Source organism: Emydura macquarii, unplaced genomic scaffold (assembly GCF_026122565.2).
Source record: "Emydura macquarii macquarii isolate MOO-44397 ecotype Brisbane River unplaced genomic scaffold, CSIRO-AGI_Emac_v2 contig_2768, whole genome shotgun sequence".
Classification (NCBI taxonomy): Eukaryota; Metazoa; Chordata; order Testudines; family Chelidae; genus Emydura; species Emydura macquarii.
In genome coordinates this window covers 36,430,697-36,451,186 of record NW_027132905.1, presented here as the reverse complement: position 1 = coordinate 36,451,186, position 20,490 = coordinate 36,430,697, and the positions used below count along the sequence as shown (strand labels likewise).

The 20,490-nt window shown below is 40.4% G+C and overlaps 1 protein-coding gene across 1 annotated transcript in view; it reads right to left on the bottom strand.

Moving 5' to 3' along the window:
- DNAJC11 (DnaJ heat shock protein family (Hsp40) member C11) overlaps positions 1 to 13,299 on the bottom strand; it is a 58,479-nt gene extending 45,180 nt beyond the window's left edge. The window contains exons 1-2 of the mRNA XM_067566652.1: positions 13,207 to 13,299; positions 3,121 to 3,250 (exon numbers count right to left, since the gene is read on the bottom strand). Of these exons, the coding sequence (XP_067422753.1) occupies positions 3,121 to 3,250; positions 13,207 to 13,278 (202 nt within the window). The 5' untranslated portion in view covers positions 13,279 to 13,299. The remainder of the gene's footprint in view (positions 1 to 3,120; positions 3,251 to 13,206) is intronic.
- Between the last annotated feature and the right edge of the window lie 7,191 nt (positions 13,300 to 20,490).

Sequence of the window (20,490 nt, the reverse complement as noted above, 5' to 3'; positions counted from 1 at the left end):
TTTAGGCAGCATGTCATCTTAGCATTTGGCTTCCTCCCTTCCACTCCCCATACCAGACCAACCTGGTTCCATGTGGTTCTCTGCCTATTACTCCACCCACGACAGCCATGTTCGCCTGGGCCATGCAGAATTCATAAAATTTGTACTGGGCCATCAACACCTTGCCAGATGTCCTTTGTTCAGATTAATGTCACTTCTCATTTAATAGAAAAAGTGCATATATAATTTCAAACTCCTGCAAAACTCCTCCAAACAACCAAGAGAATGGGTCAACCATTTTAGCAATAGGAACAAAACAAAGCTAGGAAAATCTTCAAAAAATTAACAATTCAATGTGTGAACTCCCCTGCCACCAACATATCCATTCCAAAAGACTTCTGTACTTTTTGCCAAGCGTCCCAGAACAGTTCTATCTTTGGCTAAGATTTCAGTTGGATTGTTTTGGATCTGAGGAAACTAAGGCGAAGGGATAGTGTTAGTTTTTTTTAAAAAGTCAGGTTTATAAGGGAAAATTAGCTTCAGTCTTAACGGTGAAGAGATTAGTGAGCCAGTCACCTCTCCTAGGTAGATACTGTATTATTTTTCATAATTTCCCCTGAAAGACTAACATACGTTGTTGGTTGTAGGCTTTAATTTTTTTAATGCCCAAACCTTGTCTGTAAAGCCATTTGGTGCTGAATAAGGAACAGCTTATGTTTAAGGTTGCAACACATAACAAACAAAGCCAGGAAATTCAAAGAGAAAACTGGCTGATGTGAAACCTGTTTACAGCAGAATGTCAGCTCTCTCTGAATTTCCAGAATAAGGTTTAAAATGCAACTTTTTTTTTTTTTTTTAATTGAAGCATCCTGCGTTTCCATTCCCCATCACTACCCCCTCAATGTCTTCAGTGCTTTTTTTTTTTAAGTGAGAGCTTCCATATATCCTCAGGCCTAATTAAGGATGATGTAACCGATTCCGCCCACGTTCAAGTCTAATGGAGAGAAAGAAACGCTGACTATTCAGAAAATAGAGGAGCCAAATTTCTTTAGCTAATTCTCTGGGATTTAATAGGGAATCATTTATTCACTATTTTGCTTTAGCTTCCCTCTAGGCTAAATCATTGAGTATCAAGTTTGCTGCTGCAGCAGTTTTACTACAAAACAATCCTATTGGTTCCTAATTCACTTACATTTCAGTTATTTCTCCCCAAATCTCCAAAATGTTGCAAGCTAATTCCATCAATAATTCAGACAACTACAAAACTACTTCAGCCAAGGCCAGATAATAGAATATAGTCTGAGGGAAACAGTTTCAATCAAATCTTTTGCCGAAATGGATTCAATACATCTGCCCCTGACGGCAGATCCAAATCTGGTAAGATTAAATTGTTTTAGCTATGCAGATTCATCATCCAGCACATTATGACTGTGTGTGTGTCTCTCTCTCTCTCGCCCCCTTCTACTCTTAGCTATTGGACTTTATACAGGCCCATACTGTTCCTGTCCAGCTGAGATTCCTCTTTAATTAGTACTCATGACTCCCTGGCTCATCCTCTAGGTGCAGCTTAGGCGGTTAATTGGTCCACCTACCTACCGTAACCCCTTCAGGCCTTGTGTGGGGGAGACACCCCTCCACACTCAGTTACACCATCAACAGCATGGAATACCAACAGTACTTACCTAAAAGGGAATTAAATTCATTGTTTGTACAGTGCTTGGAGATCCTTGGAGGAAGGTGTTAAGTATTTTTGCTATGTCGTTCTTAACTAGGCCTTAAAACGTATGGAAACTCTAACTAAAAAAAGGGTTAAGACCTTGAGGGCACATCTACACTGCAGTTGGGACCATGCTTCACCGTTAAGGTAGAAAGACGCATACTACTACTTGAGCTAGTGCTCTAAACATAGCAGTGTGGCCGTGGCAGCACAGGTGGTGACTTGAGCTAGCAACCTGACCCCCTTGGTACATACTCACTGGCTAGTCAAGCTGCCATCCATGCTGCCACAGCCACACTGCTCTTTTTAGCATGTGAGCTTGAGCAGACCTAGTGTATATCTCTCTACCCATGCTGGGAATACACTGTGTGGGTGATGGGGAATGGAAACTCAGAATCCTTCAGTACAAAGAAACAAGCTAAATTTGCCTTTCAGCTTGAAGTTTTTGAGCATTGGCTCTCTGCTCAGAGGTGAATTTTTTTAAAAGTTTAAACAAAACTAGAGATTGAAAAAATTATACTTACTGCATTATAAAAAACATTCTTCCAACTTTTTATTTATTAACTTATTCTAAAACAACTCCGAAGGCCAAAATGGCTTGGGACTGAAAGTTGAAATTTGACCTGGAAACAGCACTTTTCTGATTAAAAGCGCTTCTGCTAGAATGAAAATTTATTTTGATTTAACCAAGTTAGGACATGTTCAAACTCACACATGCACAGCACATTTTGCACTGAATTTTCTCACTAAATTCATATAGGACGCAGCTAAGGGTCACACTGAGCATCCTGCACAGCTAACTTAACTACACAGTAAAAAATTTAAGGGAGGTGCATAGTGAATGAGGCAAAGACTCCATATCTTATTCTAAGGCTCCTTACCTCATTCACTGAACATACTGCAAAACTATTATTGTGTGTCGTGATAATGAATGTATAGTATAACGTACAAAAAACATCTACTGCTTGCTTTTCATACAAGTGACTTGCATACAAACTTTTCACAATGGTTTTTCATACAATTGACTTTCAGGAGGTCTGGCCTTCATGGGATAATACATAGAATAAGAAGGGAGTAAACATGTGTGTTTTGTATTGTGTTTAAGAAATAAATCCTGCTTGGCCATACTTGGCAATTTATACAGGTAAAAACACATTACAAATAAATTGTAATAAGAGATTATAAAAAACAAGACCATAACTGGATCCTAGTTCAGAATGCAACTCTTGCTCTTCTGATGTACTCATTTTCCATTCACTGAGCACATACTAATTTCAAAAACAAAATATTGATTTTCCAAAGCACCAACAAGCTATACTTTATTATTTAACAAGTGAAAAGTGCAAAACCACCTCAATTCAAGTACCAGAAAATCCAGCATCTACTATGAACACTGTTTCTGCAAATCTAAGACTTTCACTGACCTTCATAAGCCTGGTGAACAAGGTTAAACAGTTGCTCAGCTTGTGTTTTGAGCTCTGGGTCTCTGTGCTTGTCTGGATGGTACAACATACATAGCCGGCGATAGGCAGCTTTCAACTCTTCCTGAGAGGCCTGTGAATAGGAACAAAATTAAATTAGAGCACAGACAGTGTTGTTTAAGCATTATCGTCAAAATCAGCCCTGAAATGGGAACCCATCTGCTACATTCCAGCACATTTAGTTATACTAAACAGAGTATAATGAAGTTATACTTTATTATTTAAATACAGCTTTTGGCATGGGTTAATAAAATTATCAGTTATGGAAATCAACATTAGCACCATTTTGATGTGACATGTTTTCCAAGCTATCATGACAGTACCAGCTTACATACATGGGTGGAAAAGCAGGACCCAGTAACAAAATACATTATCTTTGTGTGCATAGGTTATTTTAATTAGACCAAGCCAGTATGTTCCCATTTCCATTTTGTGTAGCATGGGATAGTTAAAGCCAACTCAGAAAAAAAGAGTATAAAATCTCAGGGTTTCACACCAGACCCCCCTCTTGCATTTTAATCCCAAAACATCAAACACAAATCAACTTTGTAAAAAAACCATTGACATTCCACATTCTACAAAAACAAAAGTTGGAGATTTAATCATAAAATTCTACAAACATCTCTCTCTGCTGTACACTGTAACAGTAACTTTCCCATAGAGCAAGAACACTAATCTCTATCTCAAATATGGAAGTCATATAATCCTCTCTTACAGATAGACAGACTATTTTGGGAGAAATTTGAAGGACAAATAAAATGAGAACATTCCACTAAATACATGAAGAAAAATTTGCTTCTTTGCTGCATCCATGCTGGATTGTTTAGATACAACCTGGCTCCAACTCCAGTGACATTTGGTGGAGACAGATTTTGGATTACTCTTTAGGAATCAGTGGAGTAACAAAACATTCCTTCCTCTCTGTAATCTCCCAAAACACTTCCTCACAGCAATCTTATTTTGGAGGCTGTGAACCCTACAGATCTCTGAAAAAGCTAATCCCTCAATTTCTCTTTCCTGCAGTAATCCTTACACTTCAATGTCTCTCTTGGACTTTTCAAGTCATTCATAGCTGGCATTAATTTAGCAACACTATACTTAAACAAATGTGAGACAGAACCTAGTATATACAACTCATGAAATTTCAGACAGCTAAATACTGACCAGTTCCAAAATTACGACTGCAAGAGTAATTATCTGGGTTACTTATACTCTGTAGCATGAGACAGGAGGTCAGCTTTCTGAACAGGGAAGGATTCAGAATGCAATTGCTGTAATAGCATCACAGGCATTAGCTGGGTTCCCTTTTAGTAACTGTGATCACCCTTCTACTAGAACAAAGGATCAAAGAGATCAGATGTTGAAGGGGTACAAAGATTAACATGTGAATAAGGGGTCACAGAGAAAAACAACTCATTTTTACAGTACAGTTTAAAGGCATTTATTTAACCAAATTCCATTTACATTTAATGCCTTTAAATGACTGGGGTTTGCAAAACTCTTTGCCTCAAAGGTCACACAGCATTTTGTACTTCAACCTAATCCCCTTTCTCAAAACAGAAGTGATCAAAAGAAAATAAAAGTCAGGTTCTACCTGACAACTGTGTTCATTATAATATGTAAAATGAGACTGAATCCATTTTTGTGAGCAGTTTAGAACTACTAATTTCTTCTGCAGATTCTTCTATTTCATATGAACGTTTCCAAGTCAGATAGCAGCAGAGTGATCTTCTTGACTTTCCTGGCTCAAAAAAGTAAATGTACCAAAAGAGCAGTGATTTTTCCTTCTGCTATCTCCTTATGCTCTCTTAGTAATTAAAATGAAACTAGATGAGAAAGGAATGGAATATCCAGTTCCATTATGACCTTCTTTAATCAAATTAATGATAAATGGCTTAATATGCTATTGATTAATAGAAATGAGCAGTTTCATTTTTCATAAATATCATGTTCAATAAAATGTTATATTGGGCCTTCCATCATAAGTGAATAGCTAAGGTCATTGGTTCAATATTTCATGAATGATAACTTCTCTGAAGCCACTACAGAAATACTGACAACATTTCAAATTATAATGAGATACGTAAGTCACTAATAATAACGTTTTAAATTACATTCTTATTAATAAAACTGAGCAAAATTAAAATGTACATTATCCCCCTATTTGTGGATTAAACAGATTCATTTAATGTCTCAATCATCCATTTACACTTTCATAGGCTCCTAATCTATTATGGATTAAATGTTTATATACTAGAAAATTGCTAGTGAATGGGTTTATTCTTCTCATCAGGACTGTGAAGTTCAGTGGCATCTATTATTTTCAGATTATGGTCTACACCATACTAAAATGAGTTTTCCTTATAGAAGTGCAAATTCATTTCACACCTTCACCATGCAGACTACAAGTGAAGTATGTGCTTTGATTTTAAAAAAGGTTTAATTAAAAATATTCTGTCTTTCCCTTTGGATAACACTCCAGTTTCATTTGGATGCACATTCTAACATAGGATTATTGCAATTATAGTGTGTGTACTGAGGAGCTGATAATTATACCATTAAGGCTTTGGTGGTCCCAAATGTTTATGTAGCTCCCTACTTCATATTCTTAACCTGTTAGTCCTGATGTGCTCATACAATGACATGCCAGGAACTGATCAGAGCTCTAAGGCCCTGCTTATGCTAAGCAAAAGGGCACTGCAAATAAATGCTGACTGGAACACTGAACTTGCAAAGTGTGGACAATACCTTCCAGTCACACTCAACCTTTTTTGTACCAGTTGTCCCTCGCATTGTAAACAAGATCTAGCACAGGTATCGCGGAACCAGAACAATATACCACAGTTTCTTGATTCATTTACAGGAAGCACTGAGCTACACGAATTCAGGTGAACTGGTCAGACAACATGGCTTCAAGTACCAAATGATACACAGCTCTCCCCTGTCCTTCACCGCGTACAACCACACCACTACCACCAAGATGGCCCAGTGCGTGGACAAGATCAGCTCATGGATGGAGAACAGCTGGCTGATGCTGAACCTGAGCAAAACAAGTGATGCTGGTGGACAGAGGAAAGCCCTTTGAAGTGCTTGCAGCCTTGATGTAGTCTCCTTTGGTTGAAGGTGCACATCCACAATTGGTCAATTTAGTCCATAGTCTAGGACAGCGGTTCTCAACCTTTTTTTCCCCGAGTACCACTCGGGGAAAAAAAGGTGGGGGGGACTTTCGGCAGCGGCGGGGTTTCGCGGCCGGGGGGGGGGGGGGGGGACTTTTGGCGGCGGCGGGGTTACATGGGGGAACAATGCCCTCCACCAAAACCCTGCCGCCGTTTGCCCCTTTTCGGCGGCAGGGTTTTGCGGGGGTGGGGACTTTCGGCGGAGGCGGGATTTCGTGGCAGCCGAGGGGGGCGGGGGGGAGGACTTTCGGCGGCGGATTCGGCGGCGCAGTACGGCTCGCATACCATCCAGCCTTCTTCGAAGTACCACTGGTGGTACGTGTACCATGGGTTGAGAACCACTGGTCTAGGAGAAATCTTGGATTCCTCACGGACACTACATTTTCATACAGAAAGCATTACTCACAGATGCTGCTATCATCTGATTGGTTAGGAGACTCCATCCCAGTCTAGCGAGCAATGACCTGGCCTTAGATGTTCATGCCTTTGTCACTTCTCGGCTGGACTACAGCAATGTGATATATCTGGGCAGGAAGCATTCAGCACTTAGGAAACTCCAATTAGTACAGAATGCTGCAGTGCATCTCCTCAGCAACACAAACTTCTATGAGCCCATCAAACCTGTCCGCTGTTCTCTACAGTGGCTTCTCACAGAATTTCATCTCAAATTCAAGGTTTTTGGTCCTTATCTGCAAGACACTCCATAGCCTGGGCCAGTGCTACTTAAGGCTCTGGGATGAAAAATGTGCTTGACAATTATGCTCCTCTGACATAATAGGTAAAACTCATTTGTACAGGACACAGGACTTTCTCAGAGGTCAATCTGAGACCGTGGCATTAACTGCCCCAGGAACCGAGGACCATCACAAATTCCACACCCAGGAACTAAGGACCACCACAAACCTGCACCATCTTAAATCTTTCTCTGAAGCATCTGATATTGGCCCTTCTCAGAGACAAATACTGGACTTCTTAGGTCTATTGGATAATCTGTTTCTCTCTGTCCCCTTATACTTTCACTGATCACCAAAATATCTGAGTGCCTCACAAACTGATTAAAGTGAACACAGGATGATCCCTCCATTTTTCTCCCCTTCCCTGAATCAGCTGACATTTTCCTTTATTTTTAAATTGTAGATTTGATGGGCTATTGAGGGAAGGCTTGCTTAAAACCATGGCATTCACATTTTGCTCTGAAGGTGGTATAGAGCATTTTATCTTGACAAAACGTATTTGCTTGTATATCCCTAATGACATCTGCACAACTCTGGGAATAACATCCTTCATGCATCACTGCAGACAAACACGTTAACAAGCACAAAGCTTGTTTTTGTAGGGCCTGTGACAGGTATGGCAATGTCCTGAAATATCCTAGACAAACCTTATTGAATTAAGTTTAAGTATCTTAGGAGCTCATATTACAAATGCTAATGTTTGTACGTTACTGAGGACTTGTGTGCAACCTGTCTAAGAGACACAACTAATGTAAACCTTGGGAAGTACTATGAGCTTCAGAAGGACTCTTTTAAACAGTGGCTAAAACAAGAATGAACTGCTAGTTAAATAGGATCCCCAGAAAATCTCTAGAAGGAGGGGTATGTAAATGAATCTTCTCTGATTATGCAAGAACACAGCTTTTGAAGCTTTGCAAAATGGGGACCTTTTATCTGCAGATCACCTGTTACATGAGAACAAATCAAAGACCCCAAAACCATATAAAGAAATAATGAACAGATTCATGCTTGTACTCATACAGAGCAAAAGATGTGATGACCTGTAACCATAGGAGAATCCCTGGGTGGGCTTTAAAGGACTATTCACCAACCAGAGCCCTTGTTGGAGTCAGGGGGTGATCTCTGGTAAGCTTAGTAGCATGCATGTAGGTTCTTTTGTTGATTTCAATATGTTTTCTCAGTAGAGCTTTTACTTTAAGAATAAACATGCTTGCTTAGAAAGAGGTGTAATAATTTAATGTAGTAATTACACTGTTTTCTGTCTCTGAGAAGAAAAGTAAAGCAAGGTTGCTTCAGCAGTCTGACACTGCTGAAGAATTCATAGCGTAGGATCTATGCAGCCTGGAAATACCCAGTCAGGAGGGAGAGAGATGTGTGTCTCCACCCAAGAGAGGCAACAGCTGGAGAGCTGGAAGTCTTAAGACTGGGTGCCCTTGCTGGATCAAAAAGAAGAAATACAGGTGCAATGATCAATACCCACTGTTTCTTTTCATTTTTCAGGGATTTTCCCCCACCAGATTCAACTAAATGTAAGGTTGGCCAAATTACATACATAAAAACTTGGCAAATTTCATAAGTAAAAATTAAGCTTTCATCTTGTACATCAAGAAAATTAGGGTCCTTAGAGCCAAACTTATATTGTACATAGCTTGCTTTATACAGAGTGGTTTTTTTCTGTTTGTTTTTCCATAAAAACAGAATACTAAAATAGTAAGAGAGAAGATAGATTACTTATTAAAGCTGCCACTCTTCTACCAACCTGGAAACTGCTGCCAAATACATAGAACAGGTTATTTGCAGTTTCATTATGAATGCATACCAGTACAAAAATTGTTCTTAATATTCAGAAACTGCCATTCCCACTAATTTAATTTTCACATCATCCTTTCTCACAGCCTCCCTCCAAAGCAAAAATCAACGGTGAAATTTGTAAGGGCCTGTAACAATTATTTAATTTTCTTTTTGCATTAAAATGTTCAGATTATTTCTCCATAAAGCACACTGACCACAAATTATCCTACATCAAAAGAGCTCTCAAACATTACAGGATGTATTTACAATATGTGCTAAAATATCTAGACACAATGGGATGAGTTACAAAAGATGTGGCAGCCTTAATTTAGAATGCTGCTTGATTTTGATTGGTTTATCTTACAGAGAAACTTTCAACTAGTTTAGAACTCAAAATGTGTCCTCTCAAAGTCTTCCAAGGGAAGCATAACTACTAAGTAAATCAGATTTGAGAAAAAAATAAATAGAAAAAGCGGTAACAATAAAAAAATAAGTGGGCATGAGTTATAAAACATCTAAACAAAATGAGCAGGGCATGGAAGGGAAAACCATTTTAAAAAACTTGCAGACAGGATGGGGAAAAAAAATCTTACGTTGCATCCCATTTCCCCTTCCCTTTTGGGTCTGTTTATAGTTCATAAAATGCTGATCCTACAAATGCACATGTGAGTAACTTAAGTGTTTGCCTCATTAGATCCTTACAGTGTAATTTCTTCAGGCAGAGACCTGTCTCAAATGCTTGTAGAGCAAAAAATATATTTGTGGGCACTACATAAATAATTTGTTTCCATTTTAATAATTTACAATGTTATCAGTAACATTAGGAAAGTTAATTTGCAATATACGATTATGTCAATATCTGTTTATCAGAACATTGACTTCTGCATAATTAGAAACACAGGGAGGGAAGAAGGCAAACCAATGTCTGCCAAAAAGAAAGAGGAAAATTGGTAAGGAATGAACTGTTATTTTCATCTTCTAGGAAAATAATCCAACTGTGGAGTGCTAGACCTGGCACACACCGACTGAGAAGCGATAAAGAAAGCACGTCCAATTTCACATTCTGAACTCCCAGGTCAGAAGGGGCTGGCAGTGCTGTGCATGATTTAAACAACTGCTATAAACAAAATTTTCTAATGACTGCAGTAAGACAATTCCTGCCTTCCATGTCATGTTTTTCTCTGAAATTCTCCTTCCCATCAGTTTATTTTTGAGTACAGAATATGGAGTTTTCAGTAAACATTACACAGCAAGAGGTTTCTAGGAAGCTTTCCACACTGCTAATGAAGTGTCAAAAGGGAGGCACTTCTGCTGATGCTTAATACTTTAACAGCATGTGCTCCAACAGCACATTTCAATGACAAAACATGACTAGGATTTGGGATGAGATATTCTTCTCAGTTGTACAACATAAAAGGTGGTAATTAAGATAATCCAATCAAACATGAGTTTGTCTTTTCTTCTAATTTTTTAGCAATCTTTCAACAAAACAACACTGCTGATTTCACCGACAGCTGTATACTTTGTTCTTTGGTTTCAAAAGCTAAATATGAATTTCTGTGATGTACAGCTTTTTATAGAACTAATTTAAAATTAATCTTGGGCACTTTGGTTTTTTTGCCAGTATAGCAAGTCAACCCAGATCCCATGCAGTGTGAACATGATCTCTTTTCTATGCACATACAGAGTGGCCCCCTTATAACTAAACGAACCAATAAACTCAAACAAGAAAGTTTCACGGGTGCAACTCTTAGTCCTTAAGAACTTAACTAATTATTCATTTATTTAAAAAAATATTTTCAAACTACTATAGAATCAGAAACTGTAATAAAACAGTGATGGTAATAAAATGTGATAGGATTTTAGTGGTTAAAGTAGAGGGAGTCAGGATTACTGGGTCTTATTTCCAGCTCTGGAAGTGAGTGATTCATTGTGTGACCTCTGGCAAGGGTAAAACTACTCACATTTGCATGAGTCAGTTCCCCCATCTCTAAAGTGAGGATAGTCTCTCCTTTAGAGGGCTGTTATGAGCCCCATAACAGTTTCCATAGAAATATCATTAATTGGCCTTTGTGGGTACTCCAAGGTCCAAGTCAACTTGAAGTGAAATTTAACTTTGAAATTATATTATTGTAACAGCAACAAGACCAGAATATGTATAACACAAAGCATGCAGTATCCGTTCCAACTCTGCTTGTTCTTGCTGATCCAGTATCTAAGAAGAGAAACCAAGTTTGATGTTTTAATTTTGCTGGGAGTACGAAAACATGGTAGGAGTATTAGTTCCTACAAGCTATTACAGCTTTTCCAGAAACAGCTGCCTAACACAGAATGATACAGTTGAGATTCACCATATTTGTAGTTTACATACAAATTGGATAGTTAACAAATTAGATGAAATACATTTATATAATTCCTAAAAAAATGCATGTTGTAGAAAAAAACAACAACCTTGACCTGTAATCAACAACAACATGCAGCTCATAATACATAGCATATTGCTGGGCAAGACTTAAAACATTTGTTTCCTTATTAGTTTTATTTTAATTGATTTCTTTATTTGGTATTTAGTATTCAATATAATCTTACAATGCTGTAGACACATACTGTCTAAGACACATACGGTTTCATTTTGTTGCTCAGAGAGTGGCCTCGTGGCACCTGGTGCCATAATATCTCTAAGATCCTGACTTTCCTTTTACAATAAAGCTCCTCCAAGAGCCCTGTCTTTTGGGCATTGCACACAGCATTACTTAGGTTTGCAGGTATAGCTAAAATTCATAAGAGTGAGTTTACCAGATATATACTGGCAAGCTAACCTGGTATTCCACTGGGTCAAGCACAGAATTAGGTGCACCAGAACCCAGTTCAGTCTATTTTTTCCATCAGAGGAAAAGAAAATGATTATTAATCCAGACAGCACGTGGCTTCCGCTCGCCTCCCCATAAATCAGACACGAGGTCCCTCTAGCTTAGTCTCGGATAGGGGCCAGCAACAGCTACTTCATGGTGCTCATGGCCCTACAGTAGGCAGCAAGAGAGTGGCCTGTCCAGGACGAGGGAGTCTGCGCCACAGATAACTTGGAAGAAAATGGACTGAAAACTGGCTAACTGGTCTCAAAATATAACTGTAAATGGGGAATCGTCACTGAGCAGGTCTGTTTCCAGTAAGGTCTCACAAGGATCAGTTATTTGCCCTACCCTATGTAACACCTTTTGCAATAATCTGGAAGACAACATAAAACCATCACTGACGAAGTTTGCAGATGACAAAAAAATTGGGGGAAGATACTTGCCCAGTTTTACAACAGGCTATATAAAAAAGCACTAGCAAAATGAGTACAAACTAAAATTTCATACAATTATTTGTTTATATTGCTTTATACAATGAAATGTAAGCACAGTATTTATAGTGCAATCTAATTATTTTATAAATATATGGTAAAAATGATAAAGTAAGCAATTTTTCAATAGTTTGCCGTGACACTTTTGTATTTTTATGTCTGCTTTTGTAAGCAAGAAGTTTTTGTAAGCAAGTAGTTTTTAATTGAGATGAAACTTGGAATACACAAAACAAATCAGATTCCTGAAAGGGGTATAGTAGTCTGGAAAGGTTGAGAACAACTTATTTATCTTAACAAAGAGAAGGTTCAGGAGTGATTTGATTAGTCTGTAAATCCCTACATGGGAACAAATATTTGATAATGGGTTCTTCAATCTAGCAGCAAAGGTTACAACATGATCCAAGGCCTGGAAGTTGAAGCTAGACAAATTCAGACTAGAAACAACATGGAGGGAATTAACCAATGTAACAGTTTACCAAGTCTTGGTGGATTCTCCATCAATGGCAATGTTTAAATCAGGATTGGATTTTTTTCCTAAATTATCTGCTCTAGGCATTACAAGGGGGGTGGGGGTTCCTCTGGCCTATGTTAGAGAGGAGGTCAGACTAGATGGTCCCTGCCAGCCCTGGGATTCTCATCCTGGCTGGGAGCCATTGGCCAGGGAGCGAGCAGGGAGTCCTAGGCACTTGACCCGAACGGTGTGGCAGTAAGGGGCGGGTCTCAGACCCCGCCCCCTGCTCCTCCTCTCCCTCTCCCTCACCCCCACGAGTTGAGACCCCTGAGGGGAACGCCCCTGGGGAATGGGTATCGCAGGGGGGCGGGTACAGACTCCACCGCCCCGCAGGGGACCCGACAAGAAAGGTGGGGGTCCGGTCGAGCACCGGGATCATGGCCCCCTCCCGCGGTCTCTCCCCCAGCCCGGCGCCCTCTCCCAGTGCCGCTTCGCTCCGCCCCGACCTGTCCCGGCACACTCCACCGCCCTCACCTCCCGCCGCACGTTCAGCAGCGAGTAATAATCCTCGTTGTCCGGCGCCTCCTCCCCCAAGGCCGCCGCCATCTTGCCGACCTCTCACCCCGCGCCGGGGCGGGAGGGAAACAGAAGAGACTGAGCTGGGCAGACGGCAGAGGAGGTCATGCTACCCCCACAGCGCCCCTGGCGGAGCGGCGGGCCATCGGGTGGCGCTGAGATACACATGAGCGGCGAGGAGCCCTGCCAGCTGGGGGAAAGATCACGTGGTGCCAGAGATGACGAACACAGTGCGCACGAGAAGCGCCGGTTTAGCACGAGAAAGAACGGCCGCGCACACGTCACTTTCTAGTGCGCATGCGCCCTATTACTAAATTCTTGCGAGTGCTCGCCTTTGGGTAGATGGGTGGGAAGATAGGGAGGAGAACGGGAGGGGCCCAGGCGCTTGCTCGGTCTGGTCTGTCCCCGCCAGTGATGGGATCTGGCCGACGAGGGCTCTGCAGGGCCTCTGCTGTGGGCTCGCTCTGTGCCCCGCCCCTTTGGGTCCCCCGGCCCCTGGTTCCCCCGTCAGCTCTCGGCAAGGCTGGGCCCTGTAGGCATCTCGCCCGCCGTTCGTTCCCCTCCCCCGCCCAGGCCTTGCTGTTAGGCGGGAGTGGCGGGTTAGGTAGTAGCAGGGCGCGAAACCGGAGAGAAAGCAGGTGCTCATCTCTCCGCGCAAGCTAGGCGAGGCAGCGCAGCCTCCGCTGCAGTACCGCAAAGGAAAGCAATGTAGCGGGGAAAGGCCGTTCCTTTCCTAAAGCGCTGCCCATCTCAGACGAGACCGCACAAGTAGATACCGCGGGGAGCGGGGAGAAGCACAAGGTAACAGTGGTGATTAGTGCCATGAGGAGCGGTCATAGCACACCTGCTGGCTAGAAGTTACATTGGTTCTCCCTGGGAAGCCACTGCGTCTCCAATTCCAGTATATGAATAAGACTGAGCCTGACATCAGCTAGGACACCTTCCCTTTCTCTTGTGCTGTGCTGTGTGTGGTTTGCTGCTGGCTTCCACCTCAAAGGTGGCTGCAGTACAATGATGGTGGAAGTGGTTTTCCTGTACATGAGATTTGCAAAACACCTTGGGGACCTTGAAGTCAATGTAGATTCAATTACTTCATGATTAAAAACTTTTATTGTAAAACTAGACTTTTTGCTTTTAGTGCCAGTGATCCTTCTTGAGGGGTGGGGCACTGCAATATTCAGCAGGTCCTTGGACCTCGGATAGTTGAGACTACCCTCCTGGTTTCCTCTTCTTGTTTTCATCTCCTCTCTCTTTCACCATATGGCATATCCTCAATGGGAAGGAAAGGCATCTGTTTTCCCTGCACCACAACTCATTCACAAACTCAGCTATGTACATTGAGAGGTAAATGGAGATTCCCTGACACTCCTTGCTCCCTTCAGCTTGCAGCAGGGAGGTGGCCTCTCCTCTCCTCTCCAGATCTCAGCATGATAATTCATTCCAGGATTGGATAACTGGTCTCTGTCTTGCTCTCCTTCAAATGAAAGTCCTTCCTGCCTGATTTCTCATTATTGACATGTATTTTATAAAAACCTTATCATTATTTTGTAGCCTACATGCTGAGGCAGCATCCGTTTTATTTCCTCATTGAATTGCTTCGGGTAGGTTTATATACCTACCCTTCTATATTTGGAAGGGTAATTTTCATGTAAATGTCTTCCTTGCATTTTTATTGTAAAATCTAATTAATTTAAATTGGGTGCTCCTTCTTTGGAACATTATTAAAAATGCATATGTTATATAATTTAAACTATGTAAATGTTTGGAAAATTACACAATTGCAAAAGGGAATTGGGAAAGACTGGTTAAGAAATTTGGAACTATGTAGTCATCTGGTTATATTTCTCTCTTATTTCGCTATAGTGTTATTTCTGAGCAACCTTCAGCAAATATCCATTACTGTTCCCCCTTCTGAACTAGACCTGCTGGAAAACTTTAGCCTCTTCCTTGCAGGTTTGGGAAATCTATTTCTTTTCACTGCTAGTCTTTCTTAAGACAAAGTGTGGGAAGTCATCTTTGCCCTTCTGGAAGCAGTTTTTGAGTCTGCTTATGTGATGTCCAAGGTAGATTATAATTCCTTTTAGGACTTTGGAACAACAACGGTAAGGACAAAAACTCAAACATTCATGCATTTCATGGTTGGACAGAATAATTTGGGTGTATATAATCAGTTAGATGTAGAACCAGGATCAAAGTTTATAAAAAAGATGCTAGTGCTTTTTATTAGAGACATGGTCCTGATCAGTAGCACACCTAAAACCTAGTTCTAAATTCTAACCCTGCTTTTCATACTGATTCCTCTGACCTTTAGCAAGTCATTTTACTACTCTAAGTACAGAATGGGGATAATGATACTTATCCAGCTCACAGTAGTATTGTGAGGTGTAATTAGCTAATGTCTGTAAAGTGTCTGGAAAATGAGAAGTGCAAGATCTTATATACATACTGAGTCTTAATATATTAATTAACCCAAGGCTCTTGCTGATTGGGGACACAGAAGCATGCAGTTGTGTTCTGCCTTTAGAAATCTAAAGTTTACTATGACTTACTGCTCTCCTTTCATGCTGCTTCTTCCTGGACATAAGTGCAGTTAGCCCTGTTGTACCTGGAGCATCCTTGTAACCCCTGCAGATTTTTAGAAGGGGGTTCTCTGAAGAAGTAGTACAGAAGTATAGTAAATGCTTAGCCCACTGTTATGCTGACTCCAGCTTGAAAATGCTTTATGCTCCATCTCTGCTCTCCCTTGTCCATGTCACTTGCCAGATAGTATCAGAACTGACTCGGGGACTCATTAAGAAGCAGCATGATGAGAGGATGGCAAAATGTTTCAATGAACCTCGGATTTTGCTTGAATAAGGGCACCACTCAAGCAATTTCCAGACAGGATAAATATTACCGGAGCATCAGTCCTGCCTTTATCCTTCATAAGTTGTTTTATACTGGAGCAGTTTGGAATGTGAGTGTGATAAATGGAAGGCAGTCATAAATCTAGTCCAGGGCTGAGATGTGTTTATTATACACTTCCATCTTGAGGAGATGAACTATTTGTTTCTCTCCTCTGAAGAAGCCAATTATATGATGGGAGAAATAATGGAAATACAATTTTGTAACATACACAGAAAAACCCGCACAGCAGAACATCTGACAAACCTTGGCTTCATATTTCAGTTCCTTGTGCTACAGATTTGCTGTCTTCTTCCTACTAAGTGAGGTATAGTCAGAAAGCAGATTAAATGACAGCAGTAGAAGCAAAGTCTGAAATCTATTATCACATTCTCTTATCTTTAAACAGAAGTTACAAGAAAATTTATTCTTACTGTTCACATTCAAAATGACCCAGACCATTTGCTCTGATAGGATAGAAGCTGTTTGGGTATTAAGAAGACTGCCCCTGTGTTTAACAACTTTACAGCCCTGCCATGCTGTACTCAGAGTTTATCTTGGAGGTCATTTGTTTCCCTTTGAATGATAGTGACATTATTGGAAGAGGCAGCTGAGCAATCTGTCCATGCTCTTCTGTGTCACTGCTGAATCTAAGCCCTTCTCTCTAATTCATAAAGAGAAATTACCTATAATCTTTTTATTATTCTCTTGTCATTGAGTCAAGACAGGGATTTAGTGCTATTTTTATCAGTTTCTGACTGCTCTTCCTTCTTCTGCACACTTGGATAGCAGGCTGATTCAGTGAGACAGGGCAGAAAACTTTGCTGAATATGGTCATTTTAAAACCATCTGCACAAGGGAATCTCTAAGCTTCCAGGAAATCTGCGCCATCAGTATCTCATTCTCCACTCCATCTGGCTCCCTCTTGCTTACTGACATAAAAACAAACAGACTATGGGATGGCTACAAAAACTTTTTTAAGATTTATTCAAAATCATTAGCTTCAAATATGGATGATGGTCAAAACGCCCAATGCCAGTCTACTACTATTACATGTATCTCTAACTTAAGGGTGCAGGTGCATTTAAATCATTCTGTATTCTCCCATTTGGAGCAGTAAGATGTGCCCACCTGTAACAGTGGGTGCTCAGATACTATGTTGAGGAATGTGGTATGAAAACCTAGAAAGAAAGAGAGAGGTTGGGATTTCATTATACTTGAGAACCAAATATGCCCATGCAGAGGAATCCACCTTTCTCCCTACTGGATCAGGGAGGAAGTCCCAGCGTTGGTTTTACTCAATTGCTTATTTTGTCCCTCCGTAAAATATGCAACAAGACACAAAATAACACAACTGCTAAGGTAGTTTTAAAATATGCATTTTGCTGAGACAACTCCTTCACTCAGTCATTTTTTGATATGGTATTTTGCTTTTAAAAAGTGTTTGAACTCCTTGCACTTACCCCTTCTGGTCATTTCTCAGTCAAGCTAATTGTTTTCTGTTGTCATTGTCTAAAAGCAACCAAAATGCCAGGAGCAGGTGGAAAAACATGCAGATAGCGGATATGACATCTGCAGCAAAACAGAGCAAAGTGAAAAGCAGGAGGAATGAAAGCCAATAGAGCATAACTCATTTAGGCACTCTGTCCACAGCTCTCAGAAATCAGTTTTTAGATGAGAGAAGAAAAGGAGGAAGAGTTGTCCCATGCATTATTTTTGTGTTATAGGTGGCCTGAGGACATTTTCTGCCTATCTTTAGCTCCCTAGACACAGAATATGTTAGAAAATGAAAGTTTAGAATGGAAAGGAGCAAAACTATCTACCCCTGCCTCTGTCCCATATGGCACTCACATACTATGGTGTGGGGAACTGTATACATAGCTAGATAGCAGCACCAAAAGGCTTTTTGATACATGCAAGATACAGTGTCAGTTAGTCAACGTTACTCCTGGGACAGTTGACTGCATATATTGATGAGAGGACAATTGTTTCTCCAGTAGGTTAACTATATTATGAGTCTGAAAGGACTTTTTAAAGCAGAAGTAAACTCTACTTCACAAACAGCTACTGCTGATGTGTGATTTACAAATATTACTTGAGAGATCTTGATGTACTGATGAAATAATAATATTAGTCAAAGTCTTTGATCTGTACAGAATACCAAGGTGAAGAAAAGATTAGATCTGCAGTGTAAGGACAGTGTGAGATCTACAGCAACAGAAAAGTTAGGAATGGGTGAGTTGTTTGAGGGCCAGATCCTGTTCTTAATTGCACCAGGGTAAATCCAGAGTAATTCTATTCAAATCAACAGTTACACTGGATTTAGGAAGTTGAGAGCAGAAATCTGCATGCACAGTGTTTGGTCTCCAAAACAGCAAACTGACCAGGTGGCAAATTAGCCACCAGAGGGCAACCCATACAGTCCCATCAAAATATTGAACTGGACAGAAAAATTAATCTCACAATGTATAGGGACCTATGAAATTCAAACAGTGACTCCCTGGGCTGTACACCAAATTATGACTGGTTATAAAACTTTATTACAGGCAAATTTTGTCCTCTGCATGTGTTGCTTTGACAAGAATACCATAAATGTAGTAAAATGGAGATCTTCCCTTTAGGCTGGATAGTGCCCTATGACTAATCCCTTGGTTTATGTGTGTTATGTTAGAATGAGGGCTCCACCCTGTAAGATAGACAGTTACTAAAAGAAAACTTAATAAAAGTATGATTTTACGTGATGATGAAGCCATGGCTTCCTACCCCAAAGTTCAGCCTCTTTGTTTTGGACTTTATCATCATGGAACCTTTACTTGAAAACAATTAAAAGGAATATTCAGGTCTTAAATCAACTCTTCTGGTACCAATGCAGTTGATAAAGGAATATTAGAAATACAAGCATCTCTGAAATCGAATAAGTTCCTCAGCTCAGAGCAAGCTTTCCATAAAGGCACATTTTCAGGGAAATCCAGTAAGAATTATTTCATTTTCCCTCAGTACCGAGGAGTCATCCAACTATTTGGCAGTACCCTTCTCCTGACTCAAGCACACCTACTAGATTCATTTTTTCCATATGACTTTAGAGTGACTTGGTCTGTGCTATACCACAGAAAGAGTGACCAAGGTTGTGAGGTTTTGAATTGCCAGGCAGCGCCCCATTTCCCAGAGGGCAGTGTTCAGTAGTGATAGTAATGGTCATGCTTTTCTTCTAACATGGGTGGGGAATCACATGTTCCTTAGGGATGTTAGTGACAAAAAGTTACAGTCTCAGATATTTCCAGTGTGTGGCTAAAAGACACTAAAATTACACACCTGAACCTTTCCACTACAGGAAATTGTTTTTCATGCAACAGATTGACAGATAACTCATGGGAAATTTTGAAGTCCATCCCATCTTGTGTCAGATCTATTTACACTTTCCCCTCATTCTTTATATGCATGAACACAGGATCCTGATGGCTTAAAGGGTGAATTCAGGAGCTTTCTAAATAAATTAATACAAAAAGCTGTTCAAGGTCCTAAATTATTAACAGGAAAAATGACTAGACTTGCAAAATACAAATTAATACATTTTAAAACAATATTTGATTGTTTCCTTTCTGCTGACTTCCCAAGTCCTTAGTTCAGGGTACAGTGTTTCTCTTGCCTCAGACTTGCTGACTCCTTAAGCTGCATAAGGAAAGCAGCTCCCTGCTCTGTGAGATGTGTTAGTGATGCCATTGGCTGTAACAAGTGAGACAGAGCCCTGGAATCAAGTCCTGGCTGAAAAGATCCTTACTCTTGTCAATCATAGCATAGCCCTCACATTGCCTCTCTCAAGCCTTCCTAGTTTAGGAGAGTGCTTTCTTATTCCATATTATAAATAACCTTACTTGTTTTTCTGCTGCAGCTTAGACAGTTTTCTAAAGGTCATGGGACATAAGTGTCTTCAGTACTTTCACACTTCAGATTCTTTCTACCTGGTACATGCCAGTATGTTTCAATGGATTAGGCATGGTACATTTATAAAGAACTGATATCATTATCGTTATTTACGTAGAGCAGTTTATCTCAACCTATTTACCATTGTGGACTGCATATACTGTTCTCTCTGTGTTATGTAGGCTGCATCCACACAATATATATACTACCTGTATGGCCCTGATGATATCATATGGGCCGCAGCTGTGTGCTGATTGAGAACCACTGATCTAGAGCCATACATTGCGATGGCATTTTTCACCACATAGAAGGAGACATGTTCCCTGCCCCAAAGAGATTAAATTCTAAATACGGTAAATCATCATAAGACATGATCCAGAAGAGCCAATCAAGAGAAGGAAGAGAGGATAACTGATTAAAAGAATGGGGGGAGGACTG